The sequence below is a fragment of the Triturus cristatus genome, chromosome 11 (genome assembly GCF_964204655.1).
Source record: "Triturus cristatus chromosome 11, aTriCri1.1, whole genome shotgun sequence".
Taxonomy (NCBI): domain Eukaryota; kingdom Metazoa; phylum Chordata; class Amphibia; order Caudata; family Salamandridae; genus Triturus; species Triturus cristatus.
The window spans coordinates 851,319,466-851,337,872 of NC_140594.1; the positions used below are offsets into that span (position 1 = coordinate 851,319,466).

The 18,407-nt window shown below is 41.7% G+C and overlaps 1 protein-coding gene across 4 annotated transcripts in view; it reads right to left on the bottom strand.

The window, feature by feature from the left end:
- The window catches only part of LOC146785528 (glypican-5-like), a 1,360,250-nt gene that overhangs the window by 383,652 nt on the left and 958,191 nt on the right, over positions 1–18,407 (bottom strand). For all 4 annotated transcript variants that reach the window (XM_085634654.1, XM_085634653.1, XM_085634656.1 and 1 more), the window contains one exon: positions 2,248–2,368. In XM_085634654.1, coding sequence (XP_085490780.1) covers positions 2,248–2,368 — 121 coding nt within the window. The remainder of the gene's footprint in view (positions 1–2,247; positions 2,369–18,407) is intronic.

The following is an 18,407-nucleotide window of genomic DNA, read 5'->3' on the forward strand; positions in this document are numbered from 1 at the left end:
TGTATAGATCTACGTAACTTTGAAAAGACCCATTTGAGCAAACAACACCCACTACCTATACAGCATAAATGCTAAATTCATATTTAATTCAAATGTATTTGTCATCGGTATACCATCAGATCATGATTTCACGCATTGACATTGCTTATTTGGACTTTGATGGGCACACGTTCAGTAGTATAGAGGTCATGGAATGTAAACCAGAATTTGTGGCGTGAAGTGAACTAGTCTGTAGCGGCGGTGGGAGTCTTTGCTCTGCTGTTTGTGCAGCTTTCTCAGTTCTCATTGTATTATTTACCATTCGGAAATGGACAAGATTTCTTCACTTCACATCTTAAAATTGTAAGTTATTATGTCCAGAATTGATATGTCTGCTTTGAGTAATATAGTGACTTGATACCAATTCTGCAGGTAACTGCCGAACTGGCCACACATGATGAAGTTAAATGGAAAGCAGTCCAAGATGGTACTAGCTTTACATCAAGAAACCAATGAGGATGTAAAGTGTAAGAAAGCTAATGTACAGGAAAAAAACAGATAATGTCGGTTGACGCTGCAGGGGTAGCCTCGTACATGCGAAGACTCCATTGAATTTTTCGAGCCAGAGGAAGGACTTTTTTTTAAAGGTAGCCTTCTGAAGTACATGAACATGTTCAAGCTGTCAAAAGGTACACGAATGGTGGTAACAGCATGTGAGAGACGCTAAGCATGGAGATTCAGCAAATGAAGCGCACTCCTGCATGGGTCCCATAATTGACAGTTATGTGGAATATTGTGTACCATGTTCTGCTAGCTATAAGGTGCGAGTGTGGTACGCAAACTATATGTGGCATTTGTTCAGATACATAAGAAAAGATGTCATTGGGAAACATAGGTCCTTGAACGACAATGAAAGTACAGATTCAATTTATGTTAACATTAGTTTTTATGTTTTGTATGTTGTGTGTTAACATGTGTGTGTGTTTGTGTGTGTGAGGGACAGTGTTGTATTGTGCATTGTGTATGGTGAGAAGGGAAGATAATGTAAGTGGGTGCAAAATGGTGGTTCACCTCTAGGCTTTTTTTGTTTTCTTGGGGAGGTGACTACAAGCATGTACTTTGTTACTTAGATCCCAGCCCAAAACTCCAAAGCAACGTCTAGTGGGCTAGAAATCAACATGGCTTCCCTGCTTGCCTAAGCTCTGTGTACTATTGCTACTGTGCTTCCCATCCCCCTCCCAGTGACGTAACAACGTGAAGAAAATTACTGAAAATGTCATGAACTTGGCATAGGGAAGACACAAAACTTTAAGGGCTGGGGACCAGCTGCTCTCCCAGCCTTCCCTTTGTTTGATAAAATCATGGGAAGCCTCTCTCTGCCATGAATGGGAAGGTAGCTCATCACTTGGCAGGTAGTGGCTTTCCATCAGCCTCCCCAAAGTAGGATAAATACTGGACCTTCCTTCACATTAGTTTGTACTTTACCAGGACTTTGACAACTCTCAGTACATTAGTCCAGAAAGATATTTACAAAGAATATGGCCCTGTTGCTTGCCGCTATCCTCCAGGCCCAAGCCTTCACTCTGGGGAAGCATGGCCCCTACTCCTTGCTCAAGAAGAAAATAAAATTGTACTGCCCAGTGTATGGAGATGGGCAGAGCCTGAAATCAAGGTTTAGCTAACTGAAACCAGGGTGGAAGTCATCTTCAGGGAGTGAGCCTCCATGGACCCATGAGGACGTTTGGATCCTTGTTGGCTAGAATCACACAAGAAGCATCTTTGACACCATAGTTCAAGGCTGCACAGAGACATTATAGCACTGCATTATCAGTGAACCACTTGCTACAAACCTGACCATAGGGAGCCTCTATTGGCTTATTTAGAGTTATCATAAAATGGAGGAAACCATATAGGAAATGGATAATCAAGCAAAGAAGAACACTCTAAGACTTCAAATACTGGGAATGTCTGCATAGGGACTGATAAGCCATGGATATTATCAACCACTTCCTGCATAAGAGCAATCAACACAAGAGATATAATTAGCATGATTAATGACAGAATGGACCACACGACCCCCTGCTCCACCAGAATTACACCTGTGTTTCCACAGATTCATGTCCATCCACGACCCTCTGTTGTCTTGGAGATAAACATGTAATGGGTTGTTCGAGACCTTAGTCGTGCTTAGCTTTATGCACAGCACATTTACCAGTATACTGCTCAGCAGAACAAATATAAGTAGATATATATCAACTTAATTCCTACCTGGGTGAAATAATGTAGCTTGTCTATCATATTGGTGATTAGAAGGTCTGGCCCTCTGACTTTCATCTCTGGATTGTTAATTTGTGCCTTCAGACCATTGGAAACAACTCTGTTGGTGTAACTGCAAAAGAAGGTGAACAAATGTGATAGAATAAGACGTTGCATGCCTAAAAATCAAGAGTCTTCCCTATTTTAATTTTACAGCAAGTAAATAAATGAGAATAAATGGGAAAAACAAAAGCTCTTTAGTGCACATAATACAAAAGCATTGTCCAGGCATATCTTTTATCACCACCCTCCCTGGTAAATCTCTATAAAGAGTTCTCATCTCAGAATTAAAAAAACAAACACAAGGTGAGAGTATGCAAATTGGCACTGCGACACACAAAATGGTTACACTAGCATTAACAAAGGCCATCAGATTGTCAGAGGAGAGGCTCTGTCAGTACACCGATAGGCAAGACCTTCTGCTGCATTACAGTTTTTCAGAGACCCACCAGAGGGGAGCTAACGAGCATTAGTGCACCTTCTGACTGGAAGAAAGGCAGCTACTCACACAGCATTTATGGACAGCAATGGCATGAGTTATGACAATCTTGCAAAATAGCATGAAGCACACATTGCATATGTTCCTTGTAGGGAAAGGACCTTTCTGATTGACTGAGGCAGTACCCCAGCCAGGCAGAACCTACCACTCCCGTCATGGGTGGGTGATTACATACAATGTATATCCTGCATGCACCCTTGAGTAGCTCGGCACTTGAGCAGTCAGGCTTACCACAGAGGCAATGTGTAAAGCATTGGCACAGCACTCACTCACGATATATACCTTGAGCAACACAAAAGAGACTTCGCAAGGGATATATGTAATTAACGTTTGTATTCAGCACACAAATTAATCAAAAAAACATGAACAGCATGTATTCTGGGGCATAAATCACACTTGAAATGATTACAAGCAGAACTAGGCCCCACTGTGTTCGAATGACATCAGCAATATGCACACTTGGGAAAGATCCTATTCTACACCCCCCAGTACCCTTATGCAGTGCAACACGTTGTCCACCCTGGGTCCACCCTAGCAGTTCTTATAATTCAATACCACACAATTCAAGGGTGCACCCCGGGTCACAACGATATCAGAAATATGTACATACACAGAATTATACCACTTTTTAGCAGCACCACAAGCTGAGGCTGCGCGAGAAAAAAACAATGTCAAACGTAATGTTCTTTTGGCAAGAAATCAACGTATCAGACAAACTGTCATCCTGTGTCCCACACACACACACACACACTCACTCCACACCGATACATGGTGCAATGGATATCAGGCAAGTCCTATGGAGTTCACTCGCACACATACGCACTTAGCACCCTAATGCAGTGCATCTGATACCCAGCAGGTCAATTGATTACACACTGTAGACCCCATGGCCCAAGCCTCCCTCTGCCATCCAACTCACCCCGAATATTCAACACTAATGAATTGGAGACACCCCTTTCTCCCCCCTGGGTACTAGGCCACAAGTAGCAAAGTCATTCTTAGTGAGGGTCCCAGGGAAGCAGGTGGGGGTAGGCAGAAAGGTCAATTAGGAGGCTGTTGGCAAAAGGGATTTGGCAGACACTCAAGAAGTTCATCCACAGGATGTGGAGCAGAAGCAGACTGAGGACGATAGTCGGTCACGCCAAGGGCCTTCTGGCACCAGCCCAGTTCTGCAAAATACAGGGGGTTACGCAGTCTCTTGACCCACTTCCAATCTTTCTCAGAAGCATTCCTCAAGCCCATTCAGTCACTCTCACCACCCAGGCCCGAGCCAGGAAAATACTACCTGACAACATGGTGTCGTCGGGACCGGCTAGGTGAGAAGAGGCCAGTTGGTCCGCCTCGCTGAGGGCCAAGTAAAGGAACAGTTGAAAAATGGAGAATGAAGCGGAGGGACCTCTCAGATGGAGGAGGCACCTCGTCAAGAACACGTTAATCAGAGTTGCACCCAGGCAATCCGGGTGCACACTGATACGGGTCACACCAGACCGCTCCGGTCACACAAAACGAAGAGTTGCACATTCTGTACCTCTCTGGTAATGAGGTACAATGTCCAGTGCACGTTGATATTGGCCGTACCATACAACTGTAGTCACCACACAATGCGGAGATACTAATTCCATACCTACCTGGAATGAGGCACAACATCTGGTGCTCATGGATATTGGTCGAACCAGACAGTTCCGGTCACACACAGAGGCGCATGTTCAGCAATGCCTCACAAGGTAGAATGAGGCATTAGTACGGTTACGTTCTCACCTCAGTGGGTTGCAACCAGTGAATCGTACACCCCCACAACGAGCATGCAGTCGGCGTGTTGCACGGAAGAGATGCAGCATGAACGACGAAGCAGGCCGCGCTGGGTCCCGCAACCGGTGAATCTGCTGACCACCAATGAGATGCTTATGCGTCCCCATGATTCAGGGCCCACACGCCTTAGATGCGGGCAAGACTTCAGGGTTTCGCACTAGGCAATCCAGGCTACAGGCACAATTCTTAATTCCATGCTCATGCCGTGCTACCAGTTGGGATCTAGCAGATGTTGTGGTCACTTGAGAGGGCACCACTCTTTAGATGTCACACATAGGATGGTGTGGATCCCTCTTATGAGATCTTTTATGTCCCTGAGACCTCCAAAATAACAGGGGTAAGCTCAACAAGCCCTTGGAGAGCATACTTCAGGGCATCACACAGCAGCAAGTAGTTGGCCCAGGCCAGCCACTATTCAGGAAGCACACGTGGACCCTTTCAATGGCACTAATCCTCCTTGTGCACAACAGAGACCTCTGCCAATGTGCACCCCATAATTTAAGGTTCTCTGGTCCTACGTACCGACAAGCGTATCTCACCCTTTGCTGAAGTATGGCACCAGTAGTTATACTGGAGTGTGCCTTTGAGGTTGGGGGTTGTTCAAAGGGTCTCCCTTTGAACCACAGATATCTCCCCTAAATTTCAGTCCTGCTGAATGTCTGACTAAATATCAAAAGACAGAAAATCGACCTACAAAAATATCGACACAGAAATATCGAAGTCAAAAATATCAAAGTCCTATCTACATAAAGGTAAGCACAAAAATATCGGGAAAAAAATATAGTTGTCAAAAATATCGATGTTAAAAATATTGTTTTCTAAATGTATTAATAATAATGTAAAAATAAGTAAATAATAAATATAATTTAAAAAAAATAGATATAAATATTAAACATATTTAAAAAATAATAACTAATACATATAATGTTACAATTAATTAAACATCTACATATAAATTAATATATATACTTACTCCACATATTGCAACATTAGGGAAAGCGTTGGATAGCGTAGGGGTAAAAATTACTATTCCCACTCCAGAGAGTGCAACAGTAAGGAAAGCGCTGGATAGCGTAGGGGTAAACATTACTATTTCCACTCCAGTGAGTGCAACAGTAGGGAAAGCGCTGGATAGCGTAGGGGTAAAAATTACTATTCCCACTCCAGAGAGTGCAACAGTAAGGAAAGCGCTGGATAGCGTAGGGGTAAAAATTACTATTCCCACTCCAGTGAGTGCAACAGTAGGAAAAGCGTTGGATAGCGTAGGGGTAAATATTGCTATTCCAACTCCAGAGAGTGCAACAGTAGGGAAAGCGCTGGATAGAGTAGGGGTTAAATTAACATACTTATTAATTAAATCATTTTTTATAAAAATATAACATATTAATAATTAATTTACAAAAAGAATTATTAATAAATACCAATAAATTAAAATTAATATTTAATTAAATAACAATAAATTACATCCCACACTATTCCCCTTTAACACACAACACACTACACATACAAAAAAACACAATTAATTTAACTATCAATTAATCAATTAATAACAATTAATAATAAATTATTTATAATTTATATAATTATAAATTAACTAATTAATACATATTAATTACCAAATAATAATTATTCACCAATTAACTATTAATTAACAAAAAATTAATTAACGATAACAATAAATAAACATTATTAATATATTAATTATAATTAATATAATTAACTGATTTAATAACAATTAAATACCAATTAATAATTTATTAACAATTACTTAATACATACCAAGAAATGAAAACAATCTCATTAATTAATTTAATTTAATTACTTCCCAACTTATTCCCCTATAAACCCACAACCCACTACACATACAAAATCACATAATTATTTAATTATCAATGAATCACTTAATAAAAATCAATCACCAATTAAATATTAATTTACAATACATTAATTAACAATAACAATACATAAAAGTTATTAATACATTAATTATAATTAATATAATTAACAAAAATTAATTATAATTAATAATGAATTAACAACTAAGTAATAATCAATACCAATTAATAAAAACATATTAATTATTTAAATTAAGTTACTTCCCACCCTATTCCCCTATAATCCCACAACCCGCTCTGATACTAAAACGCAAAATTTACTTTAACAAAATTGCTTATTTCTAAACATTTATTTTAAAATGTATGAAAATACATTAAAGAAATGTTTAACATACATATAAAATACATACTACAATACATAACACAAAAAAAAATCGATATTATTGACAACAATATTTTTGCTTACGATATTACTTACTTCGATATTACTTACTTCAATATTTTAAAAAAAGATATTACTTACCTTGGGGTCAATATTCTGGTCAACGATATTCTTGACTTCGATATTCGATATCACAGGACTTGGGACTCGGTCCCGAGTTCTAGAACAACTAAAAAACAGATATAAGGTGCCAAGGTAGGGATACCCTGACCATCTAGACCCAGTGATGGGGTCCCAAAGGGACCCCACCTGGGGCCAAAAATGTTCTATTTTTATTTTGCCAACGTTTATTTTAAGGAGGAGGATGGCCGAGCAGCCCCTCTGCCTAAGCCATGAAGAGATCATGGGAACCCCATTCATAAGGGCTGCTTGCTTTTTAAAAAAGGAGGGGGGCATGCAGCCTCTCTTGCTGAGTCTTTATTGGCCACAGGGAGCCCATCCCCTGGGCCGGCTCACTTGCTGTATCCCAGGTAGCCCACCCCTGAGACACAGCTGTTTCCTTGCCTGCACCTGTGCAAGGAGGGAGTCTTGTGTTTGTTCCCGCTTGGTGGGAGTATTTTGAAGACTCCCACCAAACGGGAGAAACACAAAGTCTGCTCCCAGCAGATGGGAGTTTTAAAAATGTTCCCACCACCTTGGCGCTGACTTTTGATTTGTTTCCCTGCCCACACTGTGGCTGGTGTGAGGAGAAATATCTTTATAACTCCTCATTACTTGCTTTTTTCATGTGTGCTGAATTCTACAGAACACAGACAAAGAGGAATGAGCCTCTAAAAATAGTTTTTGCACATGAAAGTATCCCTTCCTGCACAAAATCTATTCTGATCACGACACAGTTGCTCCTGCATAGTGGCGGAAGGATGCCTTCTTTGAAGCAAGACTGCCACAAGTTCGCCAGCACATGGATAGAGGAGAAGTGCGGCATATCTTAATAAATACAGCACATTTCTGCTCTCTTCCTTTCATGCAACGCAGCAAAGCAAGTTCCCTTGCTGCATTGCATCGTGTGAAAGTTTAGTAAATCTGAACCTTAACCCCTTCAGCGCGGCGCGGATTACCGCGCTGTGCTGAAGGTTCTATTGCACGGGCGGGGCCATGACGGAGCGGTTCCGTCATACGCACAGCGCAACCGATGCGCATGACGGAACCGCTCCGTCATGCACATCGAAGGGGTTAATGTAGCACTGACCTTGCACCGAGCCATCCCGAACACGAAAGTCAGAGTTGTGATGAAGGATAGGAAATATGTGCAAAGCCACATAATTATCCTTAACTCTACAATTTTGGTAGATTTTCAGGTTAATGTAGAAAAGCCAGCAGAAAACCTAAAATGTGCCTGCAATAACCATCTCACTGATTTGCATATGGCTGTTTTTAAAGTGGAATGGCATGGGCAGCAAAAAAACGAAGGATTTAGGCCCAGATCTCTGTACTGGAGTCAATGTTCGACATTGATCAGCATCCATCAATTGGTGTTCTTGAATTTGTCACCCCGAGTGGGACGGGTATGCCTAGACGTGGGTTCAGTGCTCTCCATGCCACTGGAGTCAAGCTAGCCTGGCTGATGAGGGGTGATACCCCGAAACCAGTCCTAGGATGCTTGTTTCCAGTTCAGGGAGGATCTGGCTTGGCAGTACGGGCTGGACTGTTCCCATTGGGCGCAGGGTCAAGGCTGATTTGCATATGGCTGGGTCCAAACTGGAATGGCATGATGAGCAAAAAATCGATGGATTTAGGCCCAGATCTCTGTACTGAGGTGAATGTATGGCATTGTTCTGCATTCTGTCCATCAATTGTTCTTTTTGCATTTGTCACCCCGAGTGGGACGGGTATGCTCAGACGTGGGTCCCGTGCTCTCCATGCCACTGGAGTCAAGCTAGCCTGGCTGAAGAGGGGTGAAACCCCGAAACCGGTCCCAGGATGCTTGTCTCCAGTCCAGGGAGGACCTGACCTGGCAGTTTGGGCTGAACCGTTCCCATCCATGGGGAACAGGTTCAAGACTGATTTGCATATGGCTGGGTTTAAACTGGAATGGCATGGTGAGCAAAAAAACGAAGGGTTTAGGCCCAGATCTCTGTACTGGGGTGAGTGTATGACATTGTTCTGAATTCTGTCCATCAATTGCTATTTTTGCATATGAATGACCATCTATTCACACAGTGAAGCTTACTGGTTTGGTTTCAAGTAAGGCAGGCTCTGCCTTTTATCTTCCTAAGCCTGACAACATCAGTATCACTTGGTCGGGTAATATTATGTATGGCCGACTGCTACGCGCCAAGAATGTGGCAGCTTGTGGTGTGAACTCCATAAAGTATTAACATAATTGATCCTAGAATTAATCAAGGCACTTTGAACCAAAGCTATTTCTATTAGTCAGCAGAGAAGGTAGGCGGCTGCTATGATTCATCTTCTTCTGCGAAATTGGCAGCAAGAATGCACAGTAAATTAAAGGTTCTGCGAATACATGCGGGGTACAGGAGCCAATCCAAGCCCGGCAAAGCTGTCTCTGCCTTGCAATCTTTTCAGATTGATACATTTAAACTAACACTTATTATTAACAGCACTTAAAAACCGAAATATTAAGCATGGTGTCATTATAATTACAAAACTTGTAATAACAAAGCTGGGAATCGTGAACATATTGAATAGGGGATGGGTGAAGATGCAAAATTATGTCTACTCTTTATTTGTGAAGTTATTATCACACTTCTTCAACTGTACCCACTATGTCACGTGGCTGAGATCTAAAAGCAGCAAGATGAAAAACTTGTTATAAATTGATTTTATGTGGGGAAAATGGAATACCTACCGTGGGACTATCAGTGAACCCCCGCATGGAGATTCTATCTCAGATATTAGTGAATGATCACGATATAACTTGTACAATTTGCGAGAGGTGGTGCAGTTGTTTATTAGGTACTGTAACTTATACCGATCAGTTTCCAATGTATCGATGCAACATTGAAAGTTTAAAGAACCTGCCGCGCCTCTTTATATGCACCGTAATATTTCAGTGTATTGGATGTTATTGCTTTATTTTAAATGTCAATAAAAATGTTTTTTTTTTAAAGTTGATTTTGTGGAAGAAAACCACCATGGGAGAATTCTACTGCAAATCTGAGTTGGTGAATTCTACTGCAAATATTTTTGCAGGGGTCTTTGCTCTGCAAGGCTGTGCATAGCACACAAACTTTGCAAAAAGTGCAATATTTCTGAATATCTTGAATGTCAGTTTTGAAGAGAAAATCAAGTTTCCCCCCCTTAATTGAACTGACATTTTCTTTCTTTGTTACACTGTATTTTATAGATATACTATGGATATGTGCCTGGCAGGTTTAAACCACCATGAAGTTCTGCTACTTAAATGAGATAAAGTTGCGAATCCCATCTTTGACAGTATTCTGTACAGCGCGTCTGAGGTGTGTCCTAACTTTTGGGCATTTTTAGACTCTGTTTCCATGTAACAGGCAAGATAGCAGCTTCGATAATTGGATAGTTGTAATGATGTGTATATGACATGCTACTATTCCGTGCGTTGTAAAATACCTAATAAAAGTATTAAAACAGAAAATACATTTTCACAAAGAAAACTGAGAGATCATCAGTGCTTCACCTGGCCTAGAAGAAAAGTCTTGTTACATTTATGCCCTATTGTCTAAGGGCTTTATTACGAGTCTAGCAGTCCACAGGCCGCCAGACTCGCGGGGCACAGTGGTGGCGGTCTTCCAACCCCCCGCATTACGAACAGGGCTGTTGGGTCACACTGGGAACACCGCAACGGCCAGGGATCAGAGATGCCTGGCAGTGGCGCGTCAGTTTCGAGGCCTCGATATGCTTGGCTGGAGTGCTGTGGCCCCGCCAAGCATATTATGAGTTTCCTCACTGCCATACTTTTCATGGCGGTACGACCACCATGAAAAGTGTGGCAGTAAGAAAACAAAGGGGGGGAACCCCACAGGGCCCCTTTTTGCCTAATGCCATGTGGATGCACACAGGGGGGCAAAACATGTGCACCCCTGTCTGCATGCACACCAGTAACTACACGCCATGGACTGCAGCAGCCCACACAGGGCAGGTACTGCCTTTGACGTTCCCATTATGGTGCCTATTCCATAGGCACCGCCCTGGGAATGCAAAAGAACCGCCTGCCAGACAGAAGAAAGCCCCTAATCTAGTGGGCAGTTTGTACATGGGTATGGCGGTGTGGTCCCGCATCGCCAAATTCATAATACGGCCCTATGTTCTTGCTCGGCCTGTATGGATGTTGATGCATAAATGGAATGAGAAATGTGAAGTATTGGCTGTGTGAGCCATTCATGGTCTGAAGGCTAAGCAGAGATGTGCATGCTCCTGGTGGGTATCCTATTCACCAACTTACATCATATAGATACTTCTTGGAGCCACATGGAACTAATGTGATAAAGAATTATCCTACACGAGTTGGTGAATCTTCTCTCGTGACTGTTCAAGGTACCTCTTTACAACACTGCAGACACAGAACAAAAGACATAGATGTAGTACATCCCCATTCCTTATAAGAACAACATAGATGCAGAGTAAATAGTGTTTCAACATTCAGTTGGAAAAAAGACAAACTGGTAGACTTGGGTGTCTGTGACATAAGAGTCACAACTCTTCCCAGATATTTTTAACCATCTGTGAAGGGACTCCATATTACTGATAACATTTCTGTTCCATCTGCACACTGCCCACATATCCCCTTCTGTGTTGTCCTAGCAACTTAACACTATTTCCTTCTTTTGTAACCCTATCTCTGTGCAGTGCTCCGTTGCTTTGTGGCTAGGTTTATGGTCTGTAGGTACATATATACATATAGAACATGCAGGCCACCGGAAGATGAAAATCAAAGAAGAAAACATGAAAACATGAACACTGGGAGACATCACATGCTGGCTGACACCAAGGCTGGCTAGGCACAACTTAGGAGAAACTCAAGCCCTCCAGTCTGACAATGTGATTTCTGTCACTCAAAACAGAGGCATACTAATTCATAGGTAAAAGACTTGCTGCCTCCAGGGTGGGAGATAGATCTAAAGGAATCCAGCAGGCTTCCCTTCCCTCCTCATCGATTTTTGGTAGATCATCTCACGATGTGACCATCAGGTTTAGTTTTAAGCCCTGATCAAGAACCAAACTGAATGGATGCTACAGGGTGACTGAAAACAAGATATCACTCTAACTGATTTAGAATGTGGTCTGCAACAGAAATCTTCAGAACCATGTTGAAAGTCACCAGACTGCTGAAAGTACTACAGGGCCATACCAGAGGCAAATTCTGGAATACTGGGTAAGATGTCCCCTTTCATGGACACTTTTTGATGACCTCCAAGGCCCAGGAGAAGGATTCCCTGTACATGCTCGCTACTAATAGACCTGACCCTGGGGTATCTCGTGTGCCTATACTCGGGCCTCTGGCCTGAGGGGCTACCACCCTTCTCGTGAAGTTAAATAGGCCCCGGGCACAAACACTTCCGTTTTACATGTTCATGTTTAAAATTTACATCTTTTTAGGTGATGACTTCTAACACACATATGCTTGTGTGGCCTAGTGAGATAATGTACTCAGAAATGATTTTCTTACAGTTACAACTCTTTGTAGGCATAATATCTAGCCTTAGAATATTCTATACAAGGACTTAGTACACAGCGCAATATGTAATTGTTTGTTGTCTGTTCGGTGACAGCTTTGGGTAGATAGAATCAACAATGACAACAGAACCAGCGTTCAGGAACGGAATATATGGGTCCAGTTTATTATATAAACTGCACTACGCCTCTGTTTGGATAGAGGAGCATCTAGATGGATTGTCGAAGGCTGCACCATGTCTGAATTATAGCCCTGCTGAATTCCAACACCATCCTGAAGAGTATGGCGGCCTTTTCTACACTACTACCTACTGCACGCAAAGTAATGCCATAACAAAGTTTGTGAAGAAACACTGTCTCCTGGTCCAATCAGTTGCCATCACTAATTATTTACCATTATTCTCATTCAAAAAGGGTCAAATTATGAAGGATCACTTAGTGTGTGCTTCTATACCAAAAACAACATCTTCAGACTTGGCATCAACATGGGGCTTTAATAAGATTGAAGGCCATTTTAAATGTGGATATTGAATAATGTGTGATTCCACCTCTCGCACAAAACAGTTGGTAAATGGGAACATTATGTACAATCTAAAGGATCACACCAACTGCAACTCACAGAATGTTGTCTACCATGTCTGGTACCCCATAATTGAATTTATGTGGGCCAGACAATGGAGAAGGTTACGTCACATCTGTCACAATATAAGAGTCGCATACATTGTAAGACTATGACTGCGCCTTTGGTTTCACATTTTTTGGAACTTAACCATTCCCCTAATGACATCAGGTGGCAAATCATCGAACAAGTACGAAAGCCACCCAGGGGTGGGACATACGTATGATACTGAATAGAGCGGAATGTTGTCGGATTCTTAAATGTGACAGTATAAACGCAGGACTAAATACAATGGAAGAGTGTGATTCTGCAGTTTTGCATTGATTTCTATTGACTGTCACCTATGTTGTTCCAGTTCTGCACTTCTGATGACTATATTGATCTATTGTTGTTAATTTATGTGGGGAAACTGCACTAAAGCATGTACCCTTCAGGCACAGAAACCTTTCTGATTCAGCAGTCTCTGTGCTTAGGATCGGTGTTCATTATTTGCACATGAGTGATACATCGCGCAACGTATCTTTAACCCCCTCCTTTCACAATTCATTAATTTCTTTTGTACTGGCAATGCACTTTAATTTTTAACTTATGTAATTAGGCATATACACTTTTCACCTTGGAGTTCTTTGCATTACACAGACGGATAGTCTGTTTTCCATCTTTATTGAGATTAGTGTTACTTTAAACGCCCTTCGAGTCTTGGCATTTTCTTTTGTTGGCCTGATAGTGTAATGTTGCGGCAATACGCAGTGAACTTTGTTCTCCGATAAGTCTGGCAGTTTGCAGTTTATTTGTATGTGCAAGTGACTGACTATATCTTATATTGTTTGCTCTGATTGTGCCAAATGTTTTTGCCTTTCAGGGACTTGAACTTTGAGATGGACAGTTATTGATGCTACACATATAGACGAGCTTTGGTTTAGCCATCTTCTCAAACCGTTGTGATTTCTTGTACAAGCTGTGGTACGGTAAATGTTGTTCCCCAGTAAGTTTGATACATGGTGCATTGTGATATAAGTAATTCCCCTCGGCGTCTTCCTTGCTTGATTTTTGCTAGTTTGTTTTTCAGATATATTCAACTTGAGTTGATTGTGAATTGGTCTACCATATGATTGAACATAGTTATTTAATTAATTTGGAACCTTATATGCTACAAGTGGGTAGAATTTATTTTAACATCCTCCTTTAATTTGCACTTGTGGTGTATTTTTTAAATTTGTGATGCACATATTTCCTATTTTTAAACTTGGTATGATCTTCTCCTTTCTTCACCCTCCTTTTTGGTTGGTTTGATGGGTGTTCGTACAAACTTATATGGCCTGTTGAGTTCTTACTTCAGTGGTCGACCTCACTTAAACACAGGGATAATGGTACCATGGTGTTAATGTTGGTCCTATGAACTAGTTACCTTTTTGGATGTGCATGATTCATGATCATCTGGTCATAGTAACTGGTAACAGAGTTGGATATCTGTTCAGCAGTAACTCATATGAGGGCCTGGCCTTTGGTTCAATTCTGCCTTTCAAACTGGTTGTCAATAGTATCCGCATATATATTTATGTGTACCATTTTTCATTTTCAGATCGGTTTTCTTTTAGTTGCTCTCAAAGTACTTTTATGTGTCCTGATGATGACCCAATAAATTATAAAGGTCGAATGCCGTTGATGCTTCCCATGGCAAACTGGGAAGTGCATTTATTGCTTTATGTTACTATTAGTATATGGACACACTTTATTAAAATGCTATCCCTCTGCCATAGTGTTTTTTGTTTACACTGTATATGTGTTGTATATTTCTGTGTAGTGGAATATTGTGAGGACAATTTTTTTTTAATGTATTGGTTGCTGCACTGTATTGTATTTATGTAAAAGTTATTTTCAATAACAAAACATTTTGCTTTGAAGATCATTTTCCTGTGGGTACCTTCTTTTCTTTTGTTTAAACTGTATATGTTGTCTGTTAAATAATTTGTTCCTGAACCATTGTGTTTTTGGCATTGTTTAATGGCCCCAGGGTCTGGGTGCTAGGGCTGCCCCTGTTGGATGTAACTGTTCTACACCAAGGCTGGTTGCCAGATAACACACGCCCACAGGTAAATGGGGAGTTAGGCCACTCTAAGGTATTCTGGCACACCCTGTGCTTTATAGGATAGGCATCACTAGGTAGGAGTGCAATTATATGTATTCATATAATCCAATGCAAGTGCACAATGGTTGAACTGATCATTCTGTTCACCATTCTCGTAAATCTGGTAACATTGTTTGGCTACATTTTGTTAATCATTGCAGCTCACATATTTTACAAATGCTTCAATAAATGTTTGAAATACCAATTTTTGTACTTCTTGTGTCTCCCTTTGGGCATGCCTGCGCTACTAACAAAAGGGTAAGATCTGTTTCCATGATTTTCTTGCAGGAATTACTGTTGTCATGGTTTGAAGTTGCAGACACCATCCAATGCCCTGTCAGTTTAGAGGCCCATATGGTGCACAGTGAGCTAGCCAGAAATTAAGTCAACATATTCTCATGGTATGAGTGGACTCAGTCCTACATGGTTTTGATGCTTATCTTGCCTAAACACACAGTTTTACTGAGAAAGTAGGAACCGTACGACACCCTCCCCTTTACCCTGAAGATTGTTCTGTTTCAGGCAGCAATTGCTCTAACGAGGGGTTGAGAGGTTAGAGTTCTTCTGGGCTGTTCTGTATTTGGTCACCAGCAAATTTTGCTTTAAAAGGACCAGCCATGGAAAATCGCTGTGCTGCCCATGAAGCGCCATATGGGGAGGTAGGTGGCATATCATCCACACACCTCAGACTTCCTGCAGTCCTTGAGTAACTCACCCTTTATCTGTTACTGTAGTGGAGTGACCTTGGGGGCCAGGAGACACTGGCCTGCCATTGTGGGGTACAGGTGTCAGGCATAGATTCAGAAGGCACCATTTCAATCTCCAGAGACAAGTCTTCCTGCCTTTGCATCTATGTCAGAAAATAAGGCCAATCAACCTAATAGAATAATGGAGGCTTTTCTTTCATTGAAAATGATGGAAACACTGCTCCTCCTGCCTACAGAAAACAAGGCCTATCAACCATTAAAATAAGAGGCCTTCCTTCAATTAATCTAAAAGAGCTACTATTCCCTTTGCCTTCCTGATAGCTAAATTAGAAAACTTGCACCTCCTGGCATGGGTACATTGCCCCTCTCTCAAAATGATTATGGAACATTTTTACAGGTATACTGAGGCTTCGTTGTCTGGATAATTATCATCTTTATGAAATAGAACTTGCACCGGGCAAACACTGCAACCTTCATGCTACCTAAAAGCCGCTGCAAGGGATAAATATATTTTACTCTGCTCATTTTGTGACCTATTTGCATGGCTAAAACGTATGGGGTCATGACCTCAACTGGATTTCTTACTGATCTGACCTCATATTAACTGATCCTAATATTTACTAATTTCCAGTGGTGGGTTGTTTTTTGCCTTTGGGGACTACAGGATTCAAAAGTGTATCTTATTTACTAATTTTATTCCCTCCACAGGCACATCCCTCACAATGCACTTTCAAAACATTGTGGCTATTATTTTGCACTCACACAAGCACACTGCTAACACACAGGTACACTGTTCACTAGGAAAGAGCGGAGTTTGGACAGAGAGTGGCATAGGAGACAGAGGCTGAGTATCAGGTGCATCAGTCCACTATTGTAATTCAGAGCTACTGGAGTAAGGTACACTGAAGCCTGAATGTCCACTGAGGTTATATTATCTCCCATCACCCACACTTACATCAGCACTGCAGACTATGTGAGTCTGAGCTTTGTGGACTTTTGTGGGCAAGAGTCTTGGTATCAAACAAAAGCTCTACTTGCCTTCTAAAAACAATATGGTGGTTTTCTTTGTAGTGCGAGTATATGCTAAAATAAATTAAATAAAGAAATAAAGAAAGGCAAAACAAAAAGAAATGCCTACTAAATGTGGAGGGCATGTGCTCCAATAACAAATATTAAAAAGTAAAGCTTTGCACTGATCTGTCATCAGGAAACAGTAAAAAAATTATAGAGTAAGCAGAATACAGTTTCTAGATGGTCACATGGTTTTAAAGCGTGCAACAGCAATGCCTGGTCATCTCCATGAGACAGTTGAGGTCTAGTAACAATGCCAGTGGAGGTGCTGGTACTCTCGTTACTCAATTATCACTTGTCTGTGTTTGCAGGTGAGCTGCTGGGGGATGAACTAAAGGAAATATCTCCAGAGGGCAGACTTCACAGGATGAAGAGTAACACAGAGGAAGCAGGCAAAATGCAGTTACTCATTCTACCTGACATCCTAAAGCCCAGCGGTTGTCTACAAGTTAGAAACAAGCTTCCTTCAAAGACATGGAACCAGTGTGACACTGACATCACTATTTAACTGCTCCGTTAGATATAAAGAACAAGCAGCATTTCAGACACGGTACACGTGTAATGAAGAGCACAGGGGTGTATGAGTGAAAGCTTGAATCACAAGCATAGCAAGATTTCCACACACAAAACAGGTACAGCACCAGGCAGGAGTACACACTTCCTTCAGAGCCATCGAACAGACTCCAATCTGGTCAGAAATACTGCAACCTTCCCTCGCTTGCACAGCATCTACAGCAGCAGTCCATGTCTGGTTGTAAACACATACACACAATGTGCAGCATTTGGCAGCAGTGTAAGTTTCCCTCACATGCAGCTCAGGTACAAGATGGTCAATTGTATGTTGGAACAACGAGTTCCTCTACCCCACATACCTAAACACCGTGGTCTTTATAACGACCGCGTCTTAACCATTAATTGCTTTACCACACATGCCTTTACCATGAATTTTCGTGGTAAAGGCATGCATTGTAAACGCTCCAGCTGATCCCTAAACACAACCCTGCCCTCCCCTAATCCCTAATAAATACCCCATCTTCCTCCCTGAGCCCTAAAAACAACCCATTTATAAAATACCCCAAACCCCCCTGAAAATTCCAACAAACCTTCCCCCACCCTTGAAAACTACCCCAAGCCCCCCCACCCTCTAAAAACTACCCTGAACCCCTAACCCTGAAAACTACCCCGATCACCCACCTCCCTTAAAAACCTACTTTGGACCCCCTCCACCCCTAAAAAACCCCAAACCCCCAAACCTAAAAACGACCCCAATCTTACTACCCCCTAAAAACTACCCAGAAAACCCCCCACCCCTGAAAACTACACCAAAACCCCACCTCCCCTAAAAACTATCCTAAACCCCCACCCCTAAAAACTACCTCAAACCCCCCACTCCTG